The following is a 27,712-nucleotide window of genomic DNA, read 5'->3' as shown; positions in this document are numbered from 1 at the left end:
GACTCTAATAACATATTTATCTTGGCCAAGAAAATATCAGATTAATTTCTTACACACAGAAAATGCATTCCACATTGATGTCCCAAGGGCAGGTTAATTCCGTCTTTGTGTACCACCATCCAAACCAAAACAGAATTAAAAGTGCAAAGTATTTAAAAGCAATACCTGCACAGAATGACCTGAAAAGGTGAAATGTCCACTGTCTTGATGTTTTTGCCACAGTGATGGGAAGGACAAAGAAGCCAAGGTTTTTAATAAAGCTTTGAGCAAGCAAAGGCACGACAAAAATCCTCAATGTGAATAGAAAGAGTTCAGACATGTTAAGTGTGTTTGTTGACTGATAGAAACTCATATTTTCACTGAATAGTCTTTTAAAAGCAGTTTGGCTATAAACTGCTTTTCTCAAATAGTTTTTTGATTCATATCACACACATCTTTGTGCCGTTATAAATGTAAAGCAAATGGTGAAATAACTTGTTTTTTCCTGATTAATTCTAAAAAACTGTCCACACATGCATCTCAGATTGTGGCCTTAAGGGTGGTGAGAAAATGACGAAAACAAAACACAGGAGGCAAATTACATAGACATATATTTATATGCATATGAATAAAAATACATATACATATTGTACAATATCTTGGCCGAGCATGAAAACAGCTCTGTCAGCCCAGAAACAGAAGTAAGCCTCTTTAAATAAGTGCAAAATGTTAATGAGACAAAGAATTGTAAAGCATATATAAAGTCTTTTTTTCTGAATCTTCCTTCGCATTTTGTTTTTCCTGTTAAAATCACATGGAGCGGACATGAAAAGATAACTTGTGCAAAGACCCATTTATATATATTCATATATAAATTTATATCTATGTACATAGAGTTTGTTCATCATAAGTAGTAGCTGGTGCCATTAGCTTGACATTAAGTACCTTTTACTGCTTAAAGAAACAAAGTTACGGCCTATGCAGGACCTTAGCTGTGCATAAAGAAAAAGTAAACCAAGCAGAATCAGTTCATTTTTAAAGTAAAGGAACATTTCCACACAATCTCAAAGGACTTTACCCATCTGAAAAAATCATGATGCAGTAGGGAGAGCCATGAGAAGGCTCTTAATGCTTCTGAGATGGTGGTAACCTAAACAAGTGCAAGATGTCACAGATTGCACACAACAAAAGCAAAACTTCCACTCAGCTGGAATGAGAAGAAACTGCCTGAAAAAGAAGCTAAAGAAAGCAGGAAAAAAACGGTAGAACCAAAAATAAAAACAAAAGGCTTCGTTTAACTGATGCAAGGCTTTACAAAGCTTCTCTCTCTTGCCTGAAAGAGAAGTGGCATCTCACTTCTTTGACTGTCTTCCCTCAAGCCAAATCGTTCATCTAGTAGCTGCTCTTCAGTAGCCTCGCCATGACTGAGTGTACAATACAGTAACTGCAGATTTACATTACAATACACCACAGTGTGAGAAGATGTCTTTTGTAACCACCAAACCACAAAATCTGCTTTCTAAATGTCTGATCTTCCTTTCCTGTCACATTGACTGACAAACTGAAAACGAGATCAATTAAGAGATTTTTTACAGCAGTTCTGAGGGCTCACTTATTCACTATCATATGCAGCTCTAAAACCTGCAACAACAACTAGCTAAAAATGGGGAACAACTGTGTTTTGCTTACGACACAGAAGAGCAACTTAGCAACGAAGCAACACGACCCTGTTGTGAGTAAAGGGAAAAAACGGGTTTGTGAAAGGGCCTTACACGAGAAGCAAGCCTCCTGACCTCTCAGCTCCATCTCTCTGCTTAATATTTGATGCCACAGCCTGTCAATTATGGATGGTGCTTATAGAAAATAATACAGTGTTCAACAACAGCACAGGTGCACCGCTGCAAAGAGCTGTGAATGGATAACAGGGGGTTGAACACAACAACAACAAATCACCTGCTACCAGCCGGCGCTACACTGGTGCAAAAGGCCCGGTGAGCTGACAGACAGGGAGTTTTCATAGGCTGAGGTCACAACCTCTCCATGCACTCCACAAGAAATGTATCTGCAGCTGAAAACGTGCTCGGCTGTTTTAGACGTAGCCTGGCCTTTACTTGTGAGCAGCTTTTTAAATTGATGTCATGAGAGTGTCCGTTTTATTTTTTAAATAGATGTCGAGTCACCTTCAGTCAGTGTAAGAGAAAGGGATCGGGTAAACGTAGGCTATTAAACCTCACAATGAAACGAAACCTAGAAATGAATAGATACATTGGGAAAAAAGACGTGAAAAATGAGAAGCAACAAACAAACAAAAAGGGGCGATAACTCATCTGACATGCACAAATTGAGGGCAAACTGTTGCGAATTGCAGGTGAGTTTTGATGTTCTTTGGACAGCGGAAATCTGGACAAATGGCATCATATTGGGAGAGAAAAATACTACAGCTGATCCTTTTCCTTTCCTCCTTCAGCCTGTCCTGAATGAATTTCTCAATCCACAACGACAGAGAAATGTGTTTCTCAAAGTGGGCTGTTTTTGGATCTTGAGGTCAATTTAGGTTCAAATCAATCAATTAATTAATGTAAAATTAAAAATGTAGCTGAAAGAAAATGTAGCTGGAAATAACTGAGGGGTTTTCTGGCATTAATAACAAAAATACCTTTCTAAGAATAAAGCAACTCCAAACCCTGACTCATATTAAAGCTGTGAAAGCTGGGAGGATTTTCAGTCTGTCAATAAGGAGTTATTGAAATGCATTCAAAAGCAAAAAAAGTAGAGATAAAGAAGGAAGCATAAAAACCTACAAACATAAAGTGCTTTCAATGAGGGGCAAGCAGAGGAAATATTTTCGTTTAAGACGGGCCGAGGTAAAGTCTAACAGGAGGGCGAGACAAAAGTCAGCGTAAAACATCAAAAAGGAAAACATGGAGCCAACACAAATACCAATTTGAAGAAAAATACAATATCATTAAAAAGACACATGTGATGCTGCAGCTTATTGCATCCTAACCATGTGCACACAGTAAAAGTTTCCTGTGTAAAAATACATTGAGATTTCTAGTGATTATGGATATGACCTGATGAAACAGTACGTCTGATAGTTATGATGTTGTTGCAAAACATATAATGGCCAACTTAAATAAGAAAAATGTATTGGGGTAAAACACCAGCTGATTCCACAGGTGTCATGGCTCATTGTGACCAGCTAAGGCTGTAACTGATGATTATTTTCATTATCAATTAATCTGCCAGTTATTTCCTCAATTAATTGTTTAGTCTATGAAATGTTAAAAAAAACTGTGAAAAAATGGTATTCACAATTTCTCAGAGTCCATGGTAACGTCTATTAAAAAGAAAACAGCAAATCGTCACGTTTTAGAAGCTGGAACCAGAAAATGTTTGGTATTTTTGCTCAAAGAATGACAAAAAACATTGCCGATTAATTTTCTGTTAATAATCGCACCACACCAAGAAACAAGATGCAAACAGAAATCTCTGGATCTGTGGATTGAGACTACCTGACTCCTTGAAGAGCAGAACAACGCTTTCATTTGCGGCCTACACAAATTTGGTTCTGTGAATAGAAAAATTGTCCAAAACCTCGGCCAGATGTTTAATTCTTGTGTTTCAAAACTTTTTCTTTGAGTCTTTAACTGTCTCAAAGGGAAACTGTGACGTCTGTGAATCATAGACTGAAAAGTTAATCTGGGTCCAAAGGTCATTTCTCTGTTTGACCTTGACTTGCTTCAGTGATTGGAGGACACAAGTGTGGCTCCTCCAAAGCTTAATCCATAAATGCTTTGGCAGAGTCTAACCAGCTTTCTCACAAAACTACTCTTCTTTCTTCTCATGTTCTTTTATATTAAACTATCGGATCTAGATATGTAATTTTTGTCCAGATCCTACCACATATTATTTCATATACAAACACAACCAAATAAAGAATTTACAAAAACTACTGCTGGACACCAAAAAGACTGATATTAAAATGCTACAATTCTTTTTTTTTCAGTGTTTCTTCCATATTGTGATAGCACATTAACTAAAATCAAACATGGCCACTTATACGGGAATATGTACTGAAATGTGTACAAACTGCTTTCTTTGAAATACCACTCTTCTCATTCAGACACTGATTCAGTCTGAATTACCCATGTCAAGTATTGTTTTTTTTCCTGAACAGTAAATGAAGGCCTGTATAGAGAGAAAACCACACACACAAACTCACTGGACAAAAAGTGAAGAGTCACTTGAAACCACTGCGAAGAGAGTGGTGATAAAAACATCTGTCTGTCAGGGTTCACGCAACATACACACACGGCATTTTTGCAAAAATTCACAAGTTTTTTTTATGCGGGAGAGTCTCCATCACATCATGTCCTTTTCACCATTTTGTGTCAGTGTGCCCGACAGTGCTATGGCACAAAATGGTGTTGCAAGGACAGCAACCTGGTCTCTTCCATTTCTCACATTTCTCATGAACCAGGGTGCTTTCTTTCCCCCGTCTGCTGCCACTCAAGTGTCAAACAGGCGGCAGGGTGAATGACTGAGGAGAAAAGCTCTTACAGAGACAAGTCCCAGTCCCCTGGTGTCCTAAAAGAGGGACACTTTACTTAAGAAACTGTCTTCTTCCCTCCCAGATCTGCTTCCTTCCTGTCCAGCCGCATGTACGGCTCAAAAGCTGAAGAACCGCAGCCGTAGGCAGATGTCAGTTCATGATGAGCGCCCCCCAGCAGCGGCAGGGAGAAGCAGAGGGAGTGCGGCGGCGGGACGCCCAGCCGCGGTGATGGCGATGTGCCGCCAAGTGAGGGCAGCGACAGCCCGAAAGTCCCCCCTGGTAGGGAGCTGGGAGGAGTGCTGCTGCTGATCCCCGGAGAGGTGGAGGAGCCTCCGCCCGGGCTGCTCAGCAGGGAGCCGTTGTGTGCCGGATGTGGCTGAGGCCCCAGGAGGGAGTTAGGTGGTGGGACGGGGCCCGATAGGAGGCGGCCCTGCTCCAGGAGGCGCAGGATGTTGCAGGTGGCCATTGACTCGTTCGTGGTGGAGGAGCGTTTGTCTGAATCCTTGGTGGTGTCCTTCTTCTGTTTGGTCCGGCGGTTTTGGAACCACACCTTGACCTGCAACAACACAACCAGGAAGAAAGATTCACATTATCCTTTTTTGTCCCAAACACATAGATTGTCAGTGGCAGAATCTGTCAAATCAGAAATGAAAGGGCTAGAAAACTTTGCAAAGGCTTGTCATCACAGAACACTGACTCAAAACGAGAAGAATTACAGTTTTATATCACAAAAAAATTTAGCTTTCAGATTTTATGTTCTGTGCACTTGCAGTTGCAAGCAGTGAAGAGCATGCAACACCTTAGCATCATACACGCACAATCCATGCAGAACAAGCGGAGATGCTGTAATTGCCCGGCACCAGCCATTGGATCAAGCAGAGTTGGAACATGAGCTCAGTCAAAAAACAAGTTTCAATATAGCCTCAGAAAATAGAGAACAGATTAGGCAAAGTATGCAAATGCACAACGAATCAAGCTGTTTGCACAAATTTTACTGGCTCTAGAGGAAAAAGAAAGTGAAAATGTAAAATTTAACAAACAAAAAACTCATAATCGGTATCGCCATCTGCACCATAGTCCTCTCTCATGGCAAACTTTAGAGTTTCATCACACGAGCCGTCACACCACCCGCAGCAGATTGAGAAAAGCTTGGTTAACTCTGCCTGTCCTTGTCCGCCATGTTTAATTGATGGGCAGCAGCTTTAATGTATAGCGAGTGTAAAAGTAGGGGCTGGGTGGGATGATGATTTGGAGGGCACATTGGGGTCACAGGAGATCGCTGCACGGAGAGCCACCACTGAGAGGAATCACACACATAAAACATTTATACGATCCTGACAGAGTTTCACTGCGCTCCGTGTTTCACTACAGACACACTACAGTATCTCTCAAAGTGTGGCATGCAGGAAGGTGGATAATACTTTATTACTTTCAACTTGTTGTCATTGGAAAGAGAATTTAAATGATATATTGGTACTGTCTTGATACACAGTTTAAATTTGATGATAAAAATTAACAAAATGAGATCAGAAACCAGTTTGGGAATTCTTCAAATTGGGAAAATCTATATATCATGCAAAGTAATTAACATCTAAACCAATCAAGACATGTTCATAGTTTGCAGAAAGTTCACTCCGCAGTTAAAAGTTATTTACATACACAATAGACTTTCCTTCAGCCTCTTCAGGATTTTTCGTAAAAATCCAGTAATTTAATCCCTGATAAATGAGGTTTGGAAGCAGACGACTAAAAGGAAACTCCTGTAGCAGCAGAAATGTGTAAGCCTGAAGGGTCTGTGGCTTCATTTAATAAAAAGTTTCATAACCATTTGTTGATTGCACAACAGCCAGACAACACATTTAAAATACACACACAAATAAATGAACCAAGTATAAAGCCTGGATGAAGGTACAATGCAAACACAGCAGGACTATGTGAGCACACACATTCACAGAGGTCACATGTGAACAGAACACGCGACAGTCACACACACGTTTGCAGTGAGCGAACCTCTCACATGACCCCGTTTATCAGTAAGACCCACTGCTCTGTCAGTAGACCTTTGGGTGTTGAGATCCTTGTCACCGTGTGGGTGTAAAACAACGGTTTTGGGGTTGATATAACAAAGATTTTAAGGTTTCAGTTTCATGGTAGAAGTTACAGCTTTCAAATAGCCTCTAAACTTCCATTTAGTCTCAACGTAACTTCAAAGGACCAACTTTTGCAGCTAAATCATGGGTCCAGTAGTCCAATATTTACCAGACTTTCTCCTGTACGGTCCAGCTCTCTCGTTGCACCCCACAGCACTCGGAACAACACTACTCACTACTTTAAAACTACTTTTCTGGTCTCTCTACGTGGGCTTTTGGCTACTAAACATGGATTGTGCTGCAGAAGCTGTTCGGAGAAAACCTTTAGAAGCTTTATCTTGTGTGTACACATTTGTGGCTGGAATTCACTGCAAGTCAAAGTGTTCAAATTCACCGACTTTCACTTGAATTTCACTTTTTGACTTGAAAAACTTATGACAATGTAATCACAACGTCTGACTTGGGACATCATCCTCCTCCCTCCCTCCTCTCTTCCCTTATTTCCTGTTACAGTATCTCTCTGCCTTTATTAAATAGCATTCAGCAAATGATTGGCAGAGTCGGTGATATTCAGGTGTTTACTTATGTATCGCTGTCCAAGAACTCTGAATTCACTTAAGTTCTGTCTAATCACGAACAAGAATTGTTGTCCCTTTCCGTTTTGTGTAACGCCGTTGTGTTTTCAGTTTTGTTGCTGTGTTTTCTGATTTGTTAATGTCTTTCGTCCTGTGCTGTGGTGTTTTGCCCCTTAGGACCACCGTGCAAATATCTGCACGTAGCGTTATGCTTTCTTTGGAGCTGTGAAAAAAATAGTCAAAGAAACTTAGGTGAAGGCTGCGATATGACGACAGGCTAACTAGCCGTGTGTTTGATGCAGTAACGACTGTCTGCAGAACAACATGGACACTTCTCAATGGGCATGCCAATTTAGAAATGCCCTAATTTTAACCAGTCCTGACAACATGCCTCTCGACCAGCCAATCACATCTAAAACAATAACATCAAACTCCCACTGAACTGGGAGACTGTGAAACTTTTCCTGGTCATTATGATTCTGCAATACCCCAGTGTACATTCAATGACAATGTTTTCTTAGTTCCAGTGCCTTTAAAGCGGCTATAATCGATATTTTTATAATAAAAAATCTAATGAAAATGTGAAAGGTGTCGCTCTTAGTTACAGTATGAACTTACAGAGAATTTTCACCTGAATCTGCAGTTCCCCTCGGCTTAACAGAGCTTTATAGTGAGTTTCAGCTCATTATTTAGCTGTCCGGCCCACAACTTTACTGTTTTTGGTTCACTCTCATCGCTGGTGAACACAGTGGAGCATTTAGCAGCTAAAGAGACAGATATTTCCCTCAAGTTCCCTCAAAGAATTGCCAAAGGGCACTTCAATGTTTCCTAAGGATATTCTCTTCTAGTCTGTACTGTGTTCACACAGCACCTTCGTGTAGCTGGCACCAGTCATTTTTCATCTTCTAAAACACCAGAGCCAGAGTGACATGGAGCTCGCCCAGTTGGGTGGCCATAAGTTATAAGACAAACGTAGTTGTGGATTGTGTGGAGGTAATCAGGCCGGCTGGTGTTAACTACAGTATCACTGCACTGTAAAGGCAGGCTCAATAGGCAGCTAGGGCAAGTGAGATCATAGTTTCAGCTACTGACCACGACACAAATAATGGGATCGGAGAGGATCCCACAGCTCAGAGAGGAATAGTGACACCAGCAAGTCTTACTATAAAGACCCAAAAGAGGCACAGAGGGAGGGATAGTGGGGATGCAGATAAGAGGGGAGAGGTGACAGGAGGGTGAGATAAGCAGCAGAAATGATCTCTGTGTAGCTGCTTCTCCTTCATCTCAGGCTATATTTAGTTAGCTCACACACTGCCTCTCTAAGAACTCTATGTATTTTACTCATGCGCCACCGTCTGCCAAACACCCACATCCCACATAAAAAGCTTTCACTACAGATGAAACCAATCCCTCTTTTTTTATCTGCATGCTGTGGGTGTGGCGCAGTCCTCTGTTCACATCGTAGTCCTCTTATCTACTGCTTGGGGAAAAAGCTTGCTGCTGTTTTACAGGGATTTTATTAGAGGGGGGAAATGATGAGAAGAGAAGACAGCAAAGCTGCCTTTGGTACATCTATACTATTGGATGTAAATCCTTTTTAATGGGATCCAGGGTTCAGAGCTGGGGCAGAGATTACCGAGGGAGATCTGGATCTGGCATGACCTGCATTTGCCCTGGCCTCGCCCTCTGCACCCCTCCCCGCTGCACTCTAGTGAGGGTGGCAAAATCAAGACTGGTGGAAGTATGGGTGAGATAAAACTAGGTAACAGGAAGTTAAATTAAAACACATTCACGTTATTATCTAATATCCATGTCATTGTGTTTTTAGGTCAAACATCCATTAGATCATGACACAGTGGAAACAGAACAGTGATTGTCCTCTTTTCACAGCCTTGTTGTTAAATGTTGATTGATTTGATGTTGATTTAATGACAAGGAAACAGCTGCCATTTAAGGAAAAGTCTGGTGTTATTCTGTAATTTTCTCTCTCTTTTTTAAAGGCTCAGTAATTATTTAAAATAGCTGGGCACTGTAGTTTTTAGCAAATGCTGCTCAAGCAGGAGTAAATTATTTTCTATTTTCCCCCGAGGATGAAAGCACATGTGGTGCTCTAGTGAATATTTATGGCAACAGGAAGCTGTATGTGGGATTGACTCAAAATAAACTACAGTACCCATGTTCATTGTAATTAAGTCACCCAGCGCAACAGTGTTGCTCATTGATGTGTTTTTAATAGTTATTGAAGAATGGAGCTCTATGGCACAGAGGAATAAGATATATCTGCCTTTGGCTAAAACAAACAATACTTAATAGTCGGATCAATTCAATATTGTTTTTTTATGGGCTTTTTTGACAAAACATAGAATATCGCCAGCCTTGTAATTTAAGACAGCTGCTGCTTTAGTTAATATTTAAATTGTATCTGAAAGAAAAGACTGATGACGTATGTATTGATAATTGTCAAGTTAAATTTTTATGATTCACAAAGCAGTAGGAGAGGTGGGTGTGATTGTATGGGTGGATGATGGTGGTTTTTTATTTCTTTTTCCTATTTTTTGCCCCTTTTTTCCATTTTTTCAGTTTCAGTTTCTTAAACTTTTGTTTATTATTATTTTTTTTTATCTTGTTTTTAATGTTGTACAGCACTTTGGTTCAGTTTCGGTTGTTGAAAAGTGCTATAGAAATAAAGTTTGATTGATTGATAAACAGTTGTTTAAACTTGCCTGTGCCACTCTGTGTGAAATTCTAATGACAAGTTGGTCACAAAAAAGGAAATCTGCATAATTTTTTAAATAAGTGCTAAACAAAGAAATTGTGTCAGCATAACATTAGGATTATAGGTGTAAAGAGAAAGGGAAATACATTTTTTTTAAATGTGTATATTCACAAGAGGAGACCAGGAATATAATGTAAATGTTTTAGTATTTGAGTTTATAGCAATCAAACTGATATACTATTGTTTTAGAATTCAATTTAATACTTTTTGATTACGTTTAAAGCCGTTCGTGGTGTGGCTCCATTATATACAGTATCCCTGAAATTTTAACACCTTGTCCTGCACCGAGACTCCTTAGGTCTGACAACCAAATGTTGTTAAAAGTTCTGTGATGCAGAATAAAGACAAATCATGTTTTAGCTTCTACACTGGAACAAGGTCAGCTGCCACATTTTTAAAAACATTTTAAAACCTACATGTATTGACTGGTATTTTTATTTTTTATATTTTATGTTAAGCTTGAATTTCATTTAATTTTAATTGTCTATGTCTGACCATTCCCAGTAAATGTTTTGTTTTATTCTATGGTATTGTATTTTTGTATATTTCTGTTTGTGAGCATGTGTATGTGCATGTTTCCATATGCCTATGCCTACAATTGAAAATCTTTTCTCAATTACCTCACTGTGTAATCGTAGGCATGCATATAAAATTATTTTTGAAAAACCTCACACTTCCACAGCTAAAATCAAATGCAACTGTCTTTCATCTGATTGGTTTATATATTTTGAAAGTCCCTCCCTGTGTGTGTCCCTGTATCCCACCCCATTATCCTGTTTCAACTGGAAATACGTCACATTAGGGAAGCCAGAAGCAGCAAGTGTGAGGAGGACAAGACGGGACAAAACCTGAGAGAGGTGGGACATCACTGGACTAGACAAAGGACGAGGGCAACGAGACACAACGCAGGGGATAAAAATGAAAGGACACGGATAAATATAGGGTGGGGTAAATTCAAGGTCAGGGAGAGATGATCATGCCAGCATGCATGAATACACAGGCCAGTCGGGCAGAGGTCAACCAATCAGAGGCCTGCGCTGTGAATCCAGACAGCTGCAAATAGAGTGTCAGGCAAACTGGACTAGAGGTAGAAAGGTTAAGCCAGATCAAGACCCAGTGTATAGATCAACTGGGCATCTACATGTGCCTGTTCAATAAATCAGATAAGTTAAAGACGAGCAGCAGGAGAAAAGTGGAATAAAGACAACATTTGTTTATTTAGATGTGTTTATAATTCTGTCTCTTTTGTTCTAAATAGTTTGTCCCAATTGTATATTTATCAGTCTGTTTTATTTCACTTTACTTTATCGCTTTACCTAAGCTACTACAATGGAAAGCATTAGCTAAAACATCAAGTGATAAAATATACTCTCCTGCCCGGCTGTATAATGATGTAAAGTGAAATGCAGGATTGTGACGGTAAAGTTGGTAAAGGACGCTTGGTGACTATCTTTCACACTTTCCATGACCCCTCCAACAGCTCGGTGCTCCCACTGTGACCCTGTTCAGACCCCCTGATCCTAGGCATGTGATGATCCACAGCACACAATGAAAACTCTTTTCATGGAGATTGTACCAGGCGGACTGGCAGCCATTGAACTGTATGTAACACACCAGTGGATACTCAACTATATGTAATGTAATGGACCAGTGGCAACCAATGTGTATTCAGCTGTACTATATGTGACGGACCACTGGTCGCCTTTACTGAAGAAACCAAAAAGTTACAGGAAATTAGCTGAAACAATGACTTACTCAACTGTGTGTGATGGATCAACACATCAGTCTTTTTTCAACACTGTTACAGATTATATATATGACACCCGTACCAATTATTTAGAATTAAAATGATTGCCTTTTATAATGAAAATTGGCTACTGTTTTGGTAAATTTTACTTTTACTTTCAGGTTAGTAAAGACCAGCGACTCAAGAAAAATGGTCATGTTCCATGTTCCAAACATGTTTTCTTCACAGAAAACATGTTTGGAAATAAGCTAAAAAGTTCAAATATTTATTATTATTAATGTATTATTTTATTTGTAAGAGACCATGTACAGTATTAAACATATTTGTTGCAATTTGATGAATTGTACTAGAATTAGCTCAGCTTAGATCTTCAGTGTGTAATATTTAGTGGCATAGAGCAGTGAAATTGCAGTTAGCAACCATTTGAATACCGCTCGCCTCACCCTCCCCTTCCAAGAGTGTAGGAAAAACTACGGTGGCTTCGAACTCCCTATCTAGAGCCAGTGTTTGGTTTGTCCGTTCTGGCCTACTGTAGAAACATGGCGGTGCAACATGGCGGCCTCTGTGGAAGGGGACCCGCTCCCTCTGTAGATAAAAATGGCTTATTCTAAGGTAACGAAAACACAACAATTCTTATTTTCAGGTAATTATACACTAATGAAAACATATTTATAAATATTATATTCCATTTCTGCCAATAGCTCCTCCTAAATGTTACATACTGGACCTTTAAGTGATTTAAGACACTATTCAAAGAATTATTTAGGCATATAAAGTACAAAATGGGATGTTTTCACAAAGCAAACTTCAAGCTGTGTAAAAGTGTTTGGCATATTGGACTAAAACAGGTGCCTATGTCAAGCTAAATTTGGGCCAAAATGGACTTAATTATAACATTTTCTGGATTATTTAACTATATAATAGCTTAAAGTCTCTCAGGTTGGCTAGCCAGTGTCTTAATATGAAGGGAGAGTGTACATTTGCTGTCTGTGCCACAAAACTTTGGAATAGTTTACCTCTCTCTATTAGATAATCCAATTCAATCGACATTTTAAAAAACGTATTACTCTTTTGTGTTATTTCTGTTTTACTTCTATTCTGTTGTTCTTGTTTTTGTTATTATCATGCCTTTTTGATAATTTGTGTTACATGCTTTTATTGTGAAGAATGTGGTACTTGTGTTGTAAAATAGCCATGTTATTTGTTATGGTAGTGGAGTGGCACAGTGGGAATTTGGATCCTGGCCACAGTCCAACACAAATCTCTTCTTACTTACTTATATCTGATATATATCTGACAAACCAGATTACATCAATAAAACAACCATCATGGATGTCAGGTGCTTTGAAGGTAAAAAGAAAACAAGACATGTATTGTGTTGTATCGTCTGACAAAGGGAATCTACAGTGGTGCCATCCATCCCTCCAGCAATTACTTCTCCAACTGGAGAAGCGTGTGAAAGTGCTGTACAAACTGACCAATACATGGTTTTTTTCAAATCCATGTTGACATCAGCATGAGGATTACAAAACCATAAATCAAAAACGGCCGCTGGCACACCACTGCATCCCTCCTCACTCTGATGTCAGCTTCATGTGAGATATAACAGCCTGGGTCTGCTCTTCAAGTCGTTTTCCACAAACACATCCAGCATCGATACGAGCAGCTCCTGCAGAACATCTCCCGTGCGGACCCCTCCATCCTCCTCTTCTTTCTGTCTCCATCACCCTAACCTCATACCTTCAACCTGCCTCGCTTCTTCTTACACTACACCCCTCACGCCTGTGCCAATATCGTCACCACCACCATCACATCTTACCTGACCCCTAAAGCTCATAACCCACCAGCCTACGCCCTCACCTAACCTTGCCCGAATAAACCCGATCTGGTCCTCCATCGCACATGGCTAGCCAGGTTCAGCCAGGGGTTAACTCCGTCTTATAGAATCGCTGGTAGATATGGCTGCCTAATCCTCCTTAGTGCAAAAGCACTTGGGACTGTTATGAGGCCCACCTCTTTCTCTCTCTCGCTCTCTCTCTTCTCCGTCATCCCTCCCTCTGCCCCTCCCTCCTGACCTCCACCCATTCACTGCGCTCTCTCCCCCACAGCCGGGGGAACCCCACCAGGTTTGGATAACAGCCTTTACCTCCTCCCTTCACATACTGTAATGTTAAAGATGTGCTGCACTCATTCGCCAAAGAAACCAGCAGGGGTTTGAATGTGGTCCATGACTTTTCTTGCATGTCACCCCGCAGTCACTTGAATCACATTCAGCAAAAAAAAAAAAAAACTCTAGTGTTTGGTCTTTGCTGCCCAAAGCGCTCACTAAACCAATGAAGACATATTTGATTTTGTTGTCACAGCTGGCAAAAGCAAGACACAGAGGCCTTAAAACTGAGGACAGTTTCACAATTCAGCTGCCTCAGTTTTGAATTTCTTAAATGCATAACACTCTTTTATCCTTATATTTTATGTCTGAACACACGAAATCTATCTTTTCCCTTCTGGAAATGGGATCTCTCCTCTGCTGCTCTTCCTGACGTTTCTTCCTTCTTTTTTTTTTTTTAAAAGGTTTTCCTTACCTGAACCGAGGGTCTAAGGACAGAGGGTGTCATATGCTGCACAGATTGTAAAGCCCTTTCAGACAAATTTAGGATTCAGGATTTTGACAGTGGTGAAAAGTACATTTACTCAAGTGCTGTACTTAAGTACATATTTGAGAAACCTGTCATATTTCTTGCTACTTTATACTTCTACTCCACTACATTTTCAGAAATATTGTACGTTTTACTGAATTTATCTGACAGTTACTAGTTACTTTTTCCGATAAAGATGTGTTTATAAAACATGGTGTAATAGGTTAAAATACAATTCAAACAAACTTGAAATCAAAAGGCCACTGATGCACTATAGGAATCAATTGTGTGCAGCAAAGGTCCATTGTTTATATAAAGGTTTTGTGTTTTTCTTTACACTTGGCAAGCAAGCAAACAAATTAAAAAGAAATCATGGCTTCATTTGCTCCGATGAAAACAAAAACAAAACATAGACCACCCCAGAACTAGCAAAAGAAAATACTATAAAATATAATAAAATATTTAGAATAAATCAAACATTCAATACAAATAGCTCTCTCACTACCCAATAGTATATAAAGTAGTTACTCTCTGGAGTCCGTCTATTCATCTGTGAATACACAGAACATGTTTTATTTATAGTAACATCATTTTATTTTCATATCATATTGAGACAAGCTGAGAAAGCCTAAGTGTTGATGTGGGTCTTTCACACAGTATCTCATTTATGTCTGTAGACCATAAATGTAAAGACTGTATTATAGTTTTATTTCTTAGTGTGTATACATAGTGAAACAATGTTTTTTTATACCTAGGACTGTTCTATAATATTTTGAGTGATTATGACTAAAGATTTGTACATTTTGTGTAATTTTTCATGTATTTTGTGTTCCTGGCAGCTCTATACTTTGTTAAATTGACAATATGAGAAGTCAGACTTAATGAGTTTGGGCTGAAACAAAAATGAATGTATAGAAAGTCGTCAAAAATTAACCAAAATCAACCTGGACTCAAAAGGGTTCAAATCTAGCTCCACTTCGCCCAGCTACAGCATTAAAATGCTGCTTGCATACTAACACATCATTACAACAACAACAATTATATAATATATATAATAAAACTCCATTTTTCTGAGTACGAATACTTTCCCTTTTGATATTTTAAGTAAGTTTTGCTGAAAATTTGTATGTACTTTGTACTTTCTCTTGTAACAAAAGTACTTTTTACAATGAGTTACTGCTACTTTTCAATCAGTGTTTTTCAGCATATGCTGTTTTGTAAACAACATAAGGTGGGGACTCGGCGTTCCCTTTTCCACTGGCAGGTGTCTATAAACTTCCACACAGGTAATCTGCCAGTTTAACGGCATTACACATTTGCCTGAAAAACAAAAACAAAGTGGTTACATGGACAACTTTTGACCACGCTGATTGGTCTGGAAACTTGGGGTCAGACTTGAGGCACTTGGAGTGTGTTTGTGTGTGTGTGTGTGTGTGTGTGTGTGTGTGTGTGTGTGTGTGTGTGTGTGTGTGTGTGTGTGTGTGTGTTACAGTGTGTGATTGTGTATGAAAAGTGAAAACCTCTTGTATCCAATTTTGCTGATTTTCCTGTTGTCACATCAGTTGAAGGATTACATGGTCCTCATGGTCCTCCATATGTTTGGAAAATTACACCACCCTTGTCTTCACACACACACACACAGACACACACACACACACACACACACACACTTCACGCTGCCAGAAGCTGATGAAACAAGTCAATTCAATCTGAGAGAGTGATTAAGGACAAAGGCAAATACGACGTAATTGCTATTATGTTCTTCTGATTATCTAATCAGTTGATTAGATAATCAGAGCCTCGCAGGTTTCTTCCTGACCATCAGCGAGTCGGACAAAAGTTCCCATTCTGAAGATGACGCTCTCGCTTTAGGTCACCGCAGAGTTAAGAAGAAAGAGTTTGTTTCTTTACAACACGAAGCCCAAACATTTTAACTGAAAGCACAAAGGCAACAAGTGTCTGTCTGTCTTTCTGTCTGTCTGCGTCCCTTCCTATCTCTTTCTCTATTCTGAGTGTTTGGACAATCCCCGTACTGTGCGGCTGCCTCTCTGCTACATCTGCACAGCTATACGTCATGGCCGGGTCCTCTGTGCTCCAGACAAGTGGCCAGACACCGTCTGTCTGGGCCGTCATGGAGAACAATACACACAACGAGGACATTCACTGTACACAGACACATAAACACAGCTTGTCATCTTGTCTCCTCTCACCTCAGCCTGCAGAGGAAAACACAGATAGATGTAGTTTGGAGATTTTTCCTACAGTACCATAAACGGAGAGTCTTTATTTTTCTTTTAAGAGGAAAAAAGCTGAATTCTTTCAGTTTTCTCCTCATATCAGTGGACCAAATCAAGTGCCCTCCTGTGTATATTTACCACCATAACAATGTCTAAACAATTATACTATCTTCACATCATATTATACAAATGCTTGTAGATGTTTTTCAAAACCAGTTGCACAAGCAGGTGCAACTTCTTAACAGGGAATTTAGATTTACCAGGTTTCATAAGAGGTCATATAAGGGTCACCTAGTTTTTATAGCGCCTGTCTCTCTGGGTTCTTTCAAGACACTCAAAGATGCTTTAAACAACAAGCAACTAAACTAAGCAACTAAAAACGCACTAAAGGCGTGAGCAGCCCCAGGGGTACTGATCTGTGGCCAACCCTGACCTCTAACCTCCGCGTGGTAAAGAAAGCCACAAGGCAAAAATACAAGATGGCAACAAGAGGAATCATTTAAAAGTTTTCCCAGCCATCACTAAACAGTGCTTGAAGCTGTTTGGTATCAAAGAATTTGTCCGTCCAAGAGAAAAGACAGCAAGCAGAACATGAAAGGAAATATGACATTGATCTCAGATGACTTGCACACCTGTCGGAGTTGAGTTGTTTCACATTAAGATGGGTGGTGGTTTTAAATCATATCAAGTACCTCAGTACACTCAGGTGTGTAAAAATGTGTTCTCTGCAGCTGAATCAGTAAAGGCCAGAGCTGAAATGGCTGTACACTTTCTGACACAATAACATCTGAATGCCTTCATTGTAAAAAGTTTCTTATCTTTTCTGAATTTGGCCCTGCGGGCTTCCGTACACAGTGTGAGCCAATAAAATCAAAGCCTAAACTTTAGTGGCCGTTGATATGTACGATGCATGCATGGATCTTAACCAGCGTTTATGTTGAATGTTGTTAGATAACAGCAACAAACCCTGTGGATCTCAGCTCAAGCTGGGCTGCTTAACTTTTTCTCATCTCCTGTAAATAGATCTATAATGATCTGAAAGTCCAGTAAACAAAAAAAGGCCAAAACCGAATGAGACGAGAAGTTTTCTGTGATAAAAAGGAGTTTAAGAGTCTGCTCTGTGTTTTAAAGCTCTCCTCTGTGAGTGCGAACTCTTCTGAACACATACAATGTTTTGAATTATCGCAAGCAGAGAAAAGCTACCGCTGATATTGGTCTAATTCTAATTATTTATGCTTATTAAAGTAACAAATACATTTTAAAGTGAAGTTTTCATCTTGTCGGGTAATTTTCTATAGCAAATTGCCTGTTCGTGTGCTTAGAAATTAGAAAAGTATTGATGTTTAAGGTGTTTTTCACCTAAAACACTAAAAACACAACACCTGTCCTGGTTGAATTTAATTATAATCTCCATGGAAGGGCTGCAAACAACAATAGACTGATACAATGGCAGCGAATACGTCGGCAGCACTCAACTCAGGAGGACTGTGGAAAAGTGACCACACAGCATGGCGTCGTAAGACCTCCTGGAGTCAAGCTGCCAAACCAGTCGAAACAGGCAGGACACGTTGAAGAATGTGTAAAGTTTTTGTCTTTTTCATGCAAAAGAAACTTGCAGAAAGTGGTTTGACACATTTTTAGCGTGTGGAATTTAGGTAAATGTGAACAAAACAGGTGAAATAGCTTTTTGCTAAAGCTTTGTCTGTGGTCATTTACAGCAGATTCACACAGTTTTCAAGCATGAATTAGTCCTAGAAATAATGTAAACGATCCTCATCCACATGAAGGAATCAAAACAACATACCTTCACAATAAGAGCTGAAGCATCCGTGAGTCCTCTAATCTGTGATCATCCAAACTGATCATCAAGGAAACTGAAATGAACCAGGGGCTTTCATGTTGTGTTTGTGTGTGTGTGTGTGTGTGTGTGTGTGTGTGTGTGTGTGTGTGTGTGTGTGTGTGTGTACACTCTCACTCACTCAAACACACAGCCGCCCCCTCCTGCTGTGTTACCCTGTAGCGGGGAGCCACCTGCCGGGATGAAGGGAGAGCTCTGAGCTGGTAACGGATTACTCAGTAACGCGTTACAGCAGTGTGATTACTGAACGCACCGGTTTCCTCTCGCGGTGCTGCAGCTACTAAGAGACACAAATACGTTTCTATACGCGTTTTGGCCGCATTTATGCTCAAATATCAGAATGAGGCTGAATTATCCAGATGCCGCATTTCTTTGACGCCTTTCAGACAGATTTAAATTGGATTTGAAGTAGGCTATACTTGGGAGAAAAGTGGTTTATTTCTTTTTCCGCAGGTGGCACTACTTTGAAATATTTGCGTTTGATCGAGCAAATCGACGACATTCGTGTTGAATATGAACGGTCCAAACTTACGTATAAGTTTTAAAGGATGAAACAGAAAAGCAAAGACATGCAGGCATTTTAAAGAATAGCTGACCAATATATTGTTCTTAATGTCAATCAGTCAGTCATGAAGCGAACAATAAGCTGTAGATCGAGTTTCTTCCAGACCAGCAGCACTGCCTCGGATGATGGCTCCTCCCAGTTTTACACGCTTTTTATTAACCTGTTTTCTTATATTTACTCTTATTTTTCCTGTTTATTGAACGCTGTGGGTCTTGGATTTAGTTTGCTGACTGAGACTTTATCAAGAAAAAAGGTTTTGGAGAAGACATGTTGCGCAATGGTCAGTGTTTCAGTTTACTTACAAACCAAAAGTCACTTTGTTTGTCCTTTTTAAGACGAGACTCAATCAAAATCGCCAGGAAGCCATGATTTAAAAATATTATTCAGGTTTTATGTTTAATCCAAGTTCTGTGCGTCTTGGCGAGATACTAAGGAGACATCTAATAATTTCTAATCTTATCTTCAGTCATTACTTCAGAAGTTGTCTTCAGAAAATTCCCCTTTTTTTCTTCAAAGTTCCTATAATTGTGCAATAATCTGGCTGAAGATTTTAGCCACTTGTGCGTCCGTGTGTGTGTGTTTGTGTGTTTCCAATGTCTGCTGCCTCATTGCGTGATCAGTTTGAATACCTGACCAAACTAATTGGAGTTACCACATGGGTCAACGACCAAATCTCCAAACATTGTTAAAAAACACTTAACGATCCAACCTCCCATATTCCTGTAATTAGTATTTGTGTTTCAGCCGCAGATAAGGAGGCCTGTCACGTTTATACAAGTTTATAATAAGAGTGTGTAATAATGCTTTAATCATGTTTTGGTTGCTATAAACTTCTCCAAATGTTTCTTAAAACAAAGGGGAAGTTCACTTGATTATGATTTTAATTGAAAACAAGTGAAATTATGTGACTTTTAACATCATTTTCTGCTAAAATCAAGTCTAAAGCTCCATGTTATATTTAATGTTTGGAGTTGTGTTGAATAGCTGTGTTTGGCACAGCGAAATTTGAAAGAAAAAAGTCGAATTTTTCTATAATCTATTATACATGCGACAGATTTATTAAGTGCCAATAAGTGACAGACAAGACAGCTGATTTTATGTTTTTGCTGAAATCAAAACTTCATCATTTCAGCAAGTTACAAGTAAATATTTCGATTGTATTTTATGAATCTGATCGAAATCAGGGAGAGAGTGATTTCCCCAAAAACTTAAAGGCTTTTGTGCTAAAAAAAAAAAAAAACATCGAAAAAAGCCCCAAAACTCGACTTTGTATCTAAACACGAAGCTTTTCCGAGGAGAGAAAAAGCTCACAAAAGAAAGCATGTCGCTGATTTAGAAACAAGAAATGCTGGAAAACAAGAGGGAAGGCCTGTAAGATAAATACTAAAATACTTAGATAGATAGATAGATAGATAGATAGATAGATAGATAGATAGATAGATAGATAGATAGATAGATAGATAGATAGATAGATAGATAGATAGATAGATAGATAGATAGATAGAACAGATTTTGTTTGTGGCCCAGTCTCTCCTCTGAATACTCTCTCTAAAAAACGAAAAAGCCTATAAAAGCTGCTTTTAATACCAGCGGTCTTTAATTTGGACATTTGCAAATCAAATAACTTCCTAAACCTGTGAAAGCCTTGAGTAGCGAACTAAAAACATCAGCAAACACAGTAAGTCACCTGAAAACCAGAAAACAGCCCAAACAACTATCTTAAAAAGGACCTTAAACTTTGAGCTTCCATCTTCATTTTGTGGTTTTGCATAATTAGCAAAAAATATGCAAACGCCACAAATACAAAGAAGATAATAAAAAGAAAGAAAACTCCACTAATGCCAGCTAAAAGCTTTTCGATCACGCTTAAAAGCTGCTTCAGTAGCACATAGCATTAAGACATTTCAGAGCAATGGGTTTAATATTTCACGCCATTACCCGGGAGACTTTCATTATTTACATTTTGTTCTCACTTGAAGGTCAGGCAGTTTTCAGACGGTTTCATTCAGCCAATCCTGTGCTGCCCAGCGTCTGCTCCGCAGCAGCAGGAAGCTGAGGCCCTCCCATTAACACCCCTAGTGTCAGCACTAATGAGGGACACAGTGGCTGCTCTGTGTTCCCAAAACTGCACACACACACACACACACACACACCTCCTTCCCACCACCTCTATGTTTGAGTGCGTATTTTGTGGTTGGATATTAATGTTGCTGTACTCCACAGCCAACAGTGATGATGCGTAAAGTTCCTGCAACAAGTGTTTTTACACAAGAGGTGATTTAAGGCCTCGAAACCTGCAGCCTCCTGGTGTTTATTTGCACAAAATTAAATTAAAAGGGCGACATTTTAAACATACTCCTACTTTGATTTTATGATATTTTATTTCGTGGATTTCTTTTCGAGTGTGAAACCTGTCACCTTCTCCAACTTACACCCATTCTTTTTTCCCGTAAACAGTAAACTACCCATTTTTAATGATAAGTACCGTCTACAGACGTATCGACTTGTGGATTATTTACTTATGGGTAGATGAGTTGACGCAGCGCGCACATATCCAATGCGCACACACAGACATGTTTGTGTTATTAACTTCCATCTGCGGTTGAAGACTACGGCACCAACAGTAAGTGCACTGTTGGTAACAAGTGTCGGCAGGTTTTCATTAAAACACTCCAAGAGTTCAGGGGTTCGTCCTTCATAGGTGTATGAAGTGAGTAAAATATGATAAACTCGCAAGATTTATGCTTTTCGCAAGAATGAACTCTCAAAAATCTGAAATTTAGAGGATACAACACCAATGCGCATGTTATTCTATAAGCCTGCAGAGACTAAATGTCATTTCTTGTTGAGATCCTGTTTGCGGAAAACTGCGCGCTTTGATGGTTTGTGCAGTAATATTCTGCAAACCATTTCTTTTGTAATTTGTTGGTTAAAAAAAAACGAATTAAAGGTTGGCCTGAAACACTTAAAAAGCTGATGTCCAGTGCATTATTCCTGCATGAGTCTATACTTCTATAGATCAAAGTTACTTTAACAGAAAATGGGGTGTTGCAATGTCCTATAAAAGCTTTAGTATGTTCTGTAAGTCAGTGTAGAAATGGTGACGCCCATAATAGGGGGGGCGTTGCTGGAAGATACGTTTATTTCTAGTTTCTAGTTTATTTTCTAGTTAACTGAAATGTTGTGCTGTTCAGGAAAGGAACCAAATCAGATGCAACCATTACGCATGAAGTGTGCTCCTTCTGTCACACACACATGCAGATACTGTAGTCAGTTCAGCCATAGACCCATTATGAAAAGTTCATTTTTGAGACTGATGATGTTGAATTTTGTTTCATGTGTCAGAGAGGCGTTGACTCATCTACTTTTGAGACGGTGGTGTTGTATTCATGTATTTGAACAGTGTTTTAAATACGGCCCCAATTTTGATGTGAATGTGGACAAAAGTTTCCATTTTTTAAAAAAGGACCTGGGCTACAGAAATGATCTGGCCTATATAAATACATGGACTAATGTAAGGTAATACTGTAGCTGTAGTAAGGCCATAGGCTTCATGCTCACTTAAGGCCTTTATTGGCGTGCACAAACCCCTGGGGCCTAATTATGGGCGACTTCTTTGTCTGTTTGTGTGGAGTACACATCTGAATTAAAAATTAAAAATCGTGCCTCTCTTGTCGGATGGTAAACATGCCCCGGATGTGCCCATTTAAGAAGCCAGCTGAAGAGTGTTTTGGTGTGTGGGGCAGCTCATCTACTCCTCCCCTCTGATTGGCCGAGGACACAATTAAAGGCCCCAAATACACACGTGGCCAAATCGTTTGAAATATTAGGCTAATGTAAAACGAAATGAGCTACAACATTGGCTTTGGTAAATAAATAAGATAACAATACTTTCTTGTTATAAAATATGCTATAGGCTATGCTAAGGCCTTAGCTAGCAACCGTGGCTAGGCTAGGCTAGCTAACTGACGAAATAGTAGGCTACGTTGTTTTTTCGTTTAAGATATTTATCAAAGCATCCGTTCTTTTTTTTTTTTTTGTTTGTTTTTTATTTTTGTTTTATTCTTAGCTTGTTACCACCGTTTTCGCCAAACATTAGCATTTCCCTCCTTCGGACACTTCCTCTTACCTGTGTTTCGGAGAGATTCAGCTGCCTCGCGAGCTCGGTGCGCTCGCGCCCCACGACGTACTGGCACCGCTGGAACTCGAGCTCGAGCCGGTACAGCTGCTCGGCCGTGAAGGAGGTCCGCGTGCGCTTGGGCCGGTCCAGGTCGAGGCCCTTCGGCAGCACGATCTCCCTGATGGTGCCTTTGGCGTCTGTATAAATAAAACCACAACGAACAGAAAGTCTTAGTATTTTTTTTGAAAAATAGGCTACTGCGGCTTTACATAAGTTCAGTGGACGTAGTATTATTATTATTATAATAGACTAAAATCTATATGGAATCACCTTTTCACCAGTTTTCAGCTAAAAAAAACACACCTGGAGTGAAACAGACCTACATGGTGCCAAACTGATGTAATATTTATGAGCAGGGCTATAGGCTAATGGTTTAGTCTGTGCGTGTGAGTAAAGCAAGCTACATATGTATTATTTTTAACACAAGGGAGTGTTTATAACACGCCTGAAGAAAGGCCCAATTGTCATTAATATTTATAAACACAAGTGTAGGTGTTGAAATTAACAGCAATCAAATTAGGCCAAACACTTTTCTATAATTGTGCTTAAATCAGTGGCTGATGTGTGAGTGCTCAAAATAATGACAGACTCTAACAGTCTGCCCACATCACTGTCTATAATCCATATTCAGCAAATGTATCAAATATTTAGGGAAATATTCAGGTTTGTTGCTTAAGGTTTTCCTCGTGAATCAATGTCCACAACCTAAACGCGTAAATTTGACCCTTTCACTGCCCACGTGATTGTAGCTACAGGCTACGTCAGTTTTGCGCACTTAAAAATGACAGTGTCTTGTGTTTTCGCGAACTCAAAGTCAAATTAACATCCTTGAATCAAAGCCACTGCAGCTATAACACTTTATTAGAAACATCATCAGAAATATGGTGTGGTGCAGATATGCATAGTCTACACTGAACTCCGCTTTGTCTTCTTGTAAACCTGGCAGACTGTGAGCTCTGTCTGTCCTGACCATAAACCTACTGGGCTGTTAAGTGTTTTCCAATGAGAGGTGTTGCACAAAAAGGTGGCACGGCTTTATTTCTCTGCACAACATTTAATTCACTCCAAACTAGTCAGAGAATGTATCCTAATCAAAACGAGCTTCACTCTCACCTGTTTCCACTCCACGTAAAAAGGCTGCGCGTCATTATCTATCCACAACAACAACATAGTGTGTGTGGGTTCTTGAGACAAACTATCATTAAATAGGGTACTTGGCCTTTTTTGTTGTTGTTTTGGTTAGGCATGTCCGGTTTATTGGTGTTATTGTGCATTTTATTTTATTTTTAGTTGAGTTAGTTTGTTCCATGCAGTTGGCAGGCTTGTCTGCTGTTAATCTCATTTATCAATAAGTGGCTTCGATAGATGGTGTTGTTTCCAAAGACTGTCCGCAAAATAAGAACTAATTTAAATAAAAGAAAAAAAGTCCAAAAACAACATATATTAGAAGGTAGATTATAGTAAATTAAAATATTAGAGAGATATCCTGGATGAGGAGGTCAGTCAGTCAGTACTGCCCGATCCAGAAGCCCTCAGGATATTGTCTACATTGTTCTAACAATAAATTTAAAGAAAACAAATTCAAAAAATCACAATTCGTTACTTTAATTTGGCTGTAATCGATAAATTTGGTGTTTCTAAAGACTTGTTTACCCAAAGCAAAATCCTTGTATTTTTGGCTGCACTGTAGCCGAGAATATTTGTTCGTATTTATCGCATTCAATGGAAGCGCAGGTCAGACAAGACCTCCTCTTTGTCCAGGGTTTTGAAGTCATAAAATATGTAATCCAATAAAATATGAAGCGCCCTGAATTAAATATGAAACAAAAGTGATTGAACCGAGCATCTATAGGAAGGCTACTGGCTAGAGCAACCAAAACACTGAAAGTAAAAACTAAAATTGATTTTTTTTTTTTTTTTTTTTTTTTTTTTTAAGCTATAAAGACAAATTGGACTTGCTGGAAAGGCATTAACGTAGTTTTAAATCGTGATAATGAAGAAGTAACCAACACATTGAGGGTAATTAAATACAGCAGGTGTAGCTGAAGGAGAATCAGTGCGTAAAAGGAAAACTGTGGGCTGTTTTAGCTACAGCAGGGGAATTAAAATAGTTAAGGAAACGCAGTAAAGTATTAAGTATTCTTAAGTGTGTGGTCAGTCTGCAGGCCTAAGCTGCGTAATGCAGCATGCCTGAGGGGTCTCCATATTTACGCAAGCATAATGACTTTGCGTAAAGTGTCGCCAGCCAGCAGAGATTCTGCGCCAGAGATGCTATAAACCCTCCTAATATACAGACATACAGTGGCGAACATTTACACATTTTCTTGCTGCTTCCAGAGCGAAAATAACAGCTCAAACTGTGATGGAAACATTTGCACGCAGAGGAGGTAAGCAGTGACTGTACGCAGACCTGCTGACCTCTCGGTGACCCCGGCCTCTCTGCGGAAAACCCGAGCATCCAGACTCAGCTTCAAAAACAAATCCTGACACTGCAGGCGTCGTTCGCTCAGTGCGGACTGCACAGCATCTCCACCAAAACCGGCTCAGCCCCCTTTCGTCCTTCTACAGGCCACTTCCTCCTCTGATGGACACCATTAACCATCGACTGAGGCAACATAATAACGACAGTATGTTTAACTCAGTAGTGAAATCACAGGCTTTTACAGAGAATAGCCTATGAACACCTACCTGCCAGAGCTTATATGGAAAACAGAATCATGTGATCAGCAGAAGAGAAATTTAATAAAAAGCTGGCTGACAGATCATAGTAGCTTAATAGTCTAATAATCAATATATGTATAATAATAAACGGACAGCAACTTCTACTGGAACTGATCGACGGTCTGGAGAGGCAGGTAGTTTTAGATTTATTTATTTTTTATCTGCATCCACGTCTATAATTTCTCTCTCTCTCGCCATTTCTTCTCCTCTCGCGTCCTCTGTGCCGTTTACTGTTTAAAACCGGTCGTTACTAGATTAATTGTAGCTACTATTCTCCCGCTAAACGAGCTGCTTAATGGCACAGGACACTGCACGACTACACGTTCAGTAAAAAGATCAAACTAACCAGCCAGCAAGCATATTATCCACAGCTTTTGCCTATAACCGAGAACCGATAGGCCGACATATTGATTCTGTCCACAGCAAACAGTTACACACCACTGCAAAACATCTTGCACAAAAATACCAGTTGCAATTTAATTTTAGCTATTTTCATAACGAGATTCTGAATGGAAGGGAACCTGCGATCTGCTGACTTTTTGTTCTTGGAAAGCATCAGATAAATCTCCTTCATGCAGGAATTCTTCACAATGACTTAAAATATTCCTCACATAATAATATATTTGAAATTCTGATTTTTTTTATAACAGCCTTTATTTTTACATGCTGAAAAAATAATTACAAATATCCTAAAAGCAAATAACCTTAAATAACCTAGACAGACAGATATATACATGTTTTCTTTATGTTACTGGAACCTGGTGCCCTTTAAGCTTCCCTGCAAGCATATAACACACATTTACTGTACAGTTTAATTTTTCATAATTTAACGTGCAAACATAAATTCATTACAAATGTTTTGGGCGACTTGGACTTAAAATAGGACTCTAAAATCACCTATACCTATTTTTTGATTCTATTTTTGTGTGTTTGCTGACTGCAGTGATTTTATCTTAATTTTCTGGATTTTTTATGAAGTCTCAGCATCATTCAGAGGCTGCCGGCCTTAGGGCGTGGACACTCAGTATAATAATAAATTAAATATTATTCTGATGATCATTAACATAACGTTGCCACACAAAGGCAATAAGCTACTGACAAGTAACCCAACACACACACACACACACACACACACACACCGCTTTATAGTGGTTGTTAATGGAGTGATTTTTTTTTCAATCAGCTTCTTTGTTGATAAAAGCGACTCAACAACCTCGAGGGGTGAATTTCACCTGATAATCCTGAACAGTTTTCTTTCTCAGGTCTGATTTTAAACCTCCAGACAGACGCGTTGCAGAGAATTATTCACTACATGTGTGAAAGAATAAGAAGGCAATATTTCATACAAGTCATTGTTTTGACTATTGATCCGACCAACCCATTTTTATATTTCCAAATGAACAATATCATTTTTATTTGAAATGAATGCTTACAGGTGTGGGCTGGTGTTACGCTCATTTAGGTATCAGGAAGTGAAAGTAGCCTATTGTTACCACAGCAGGAGCTTTTTCCACCCTGCACCAGAGGTGTTGTATTGTTGTGATAAGAAATTAAAGTCCTGTTTTGGAGCATCAGTCCAAGTTTCAGACACACTTTTAAACATCTATAAACTAATATCTGCCTTCTATCAGTCCATGATATTTTATAGTAACATTTTGACATTTATTAAATGGGAGAAGCACCAAACAACTCCACATTCAGGTTTATATATATATGTGTGTGTATATATATACAGATTGTGTCCCAAATTTAAGATATTTTTTTTTTCTTTTATTATTGTATTTGCTGACTGT

At 39.2% G+C, this 27,712-nt stretch overlaps 1 protein-coding gene across 1 annotated transcript in view; it reads right to left on the bottom strand.

Moving 5' to 3' along the window:
* Positions 1-577: 577 nt before the first annotated feature.
* vax2 (ventral anterior homeobox 2) overlaps positions 578-27,712 on the bottom strand; it is a 28,389-nt gene continuing 1,254 nt past the window's right edge. The window contains exons 2-3 of the mRNA XM_044183420.1: positions 23,148-23,335; positions 578-5,090 (exon numbers count right to left, since the gene is read on the bottom strand). Of these exons, the coding sequence (XP_044039355.1) occupies positions 4,590-5,090; positions 23,148-23,335 (689 nt within the window). The 3' untranslated portion in view covers positions 578-4,589. The remainder of the gene's footprint in view (positions 5,091-23,147; positions 23,336-27,712) is intronic.

This window comes from Siniperca chuatsi, linkage group LG22 (assembly GCF_020085105.1).
Source record: "Siniperca chuatsi isolate FFG_IHB_CAS linkage group LG22, ASM2008510v1, whole genome shotgun sequence".
Lineage (NCBI taxonomy): Eukaryota > Metazoa > Chordata > Actinopteri > Centrarchiformes > Sinipercidae > Siniperca > Siniperca chuatsi.
The sequence above is the reverse complement of the archived record's forward strand: the minus strand, read 5'-3'. Positions and strand labels throughout refer to the sequence as shown.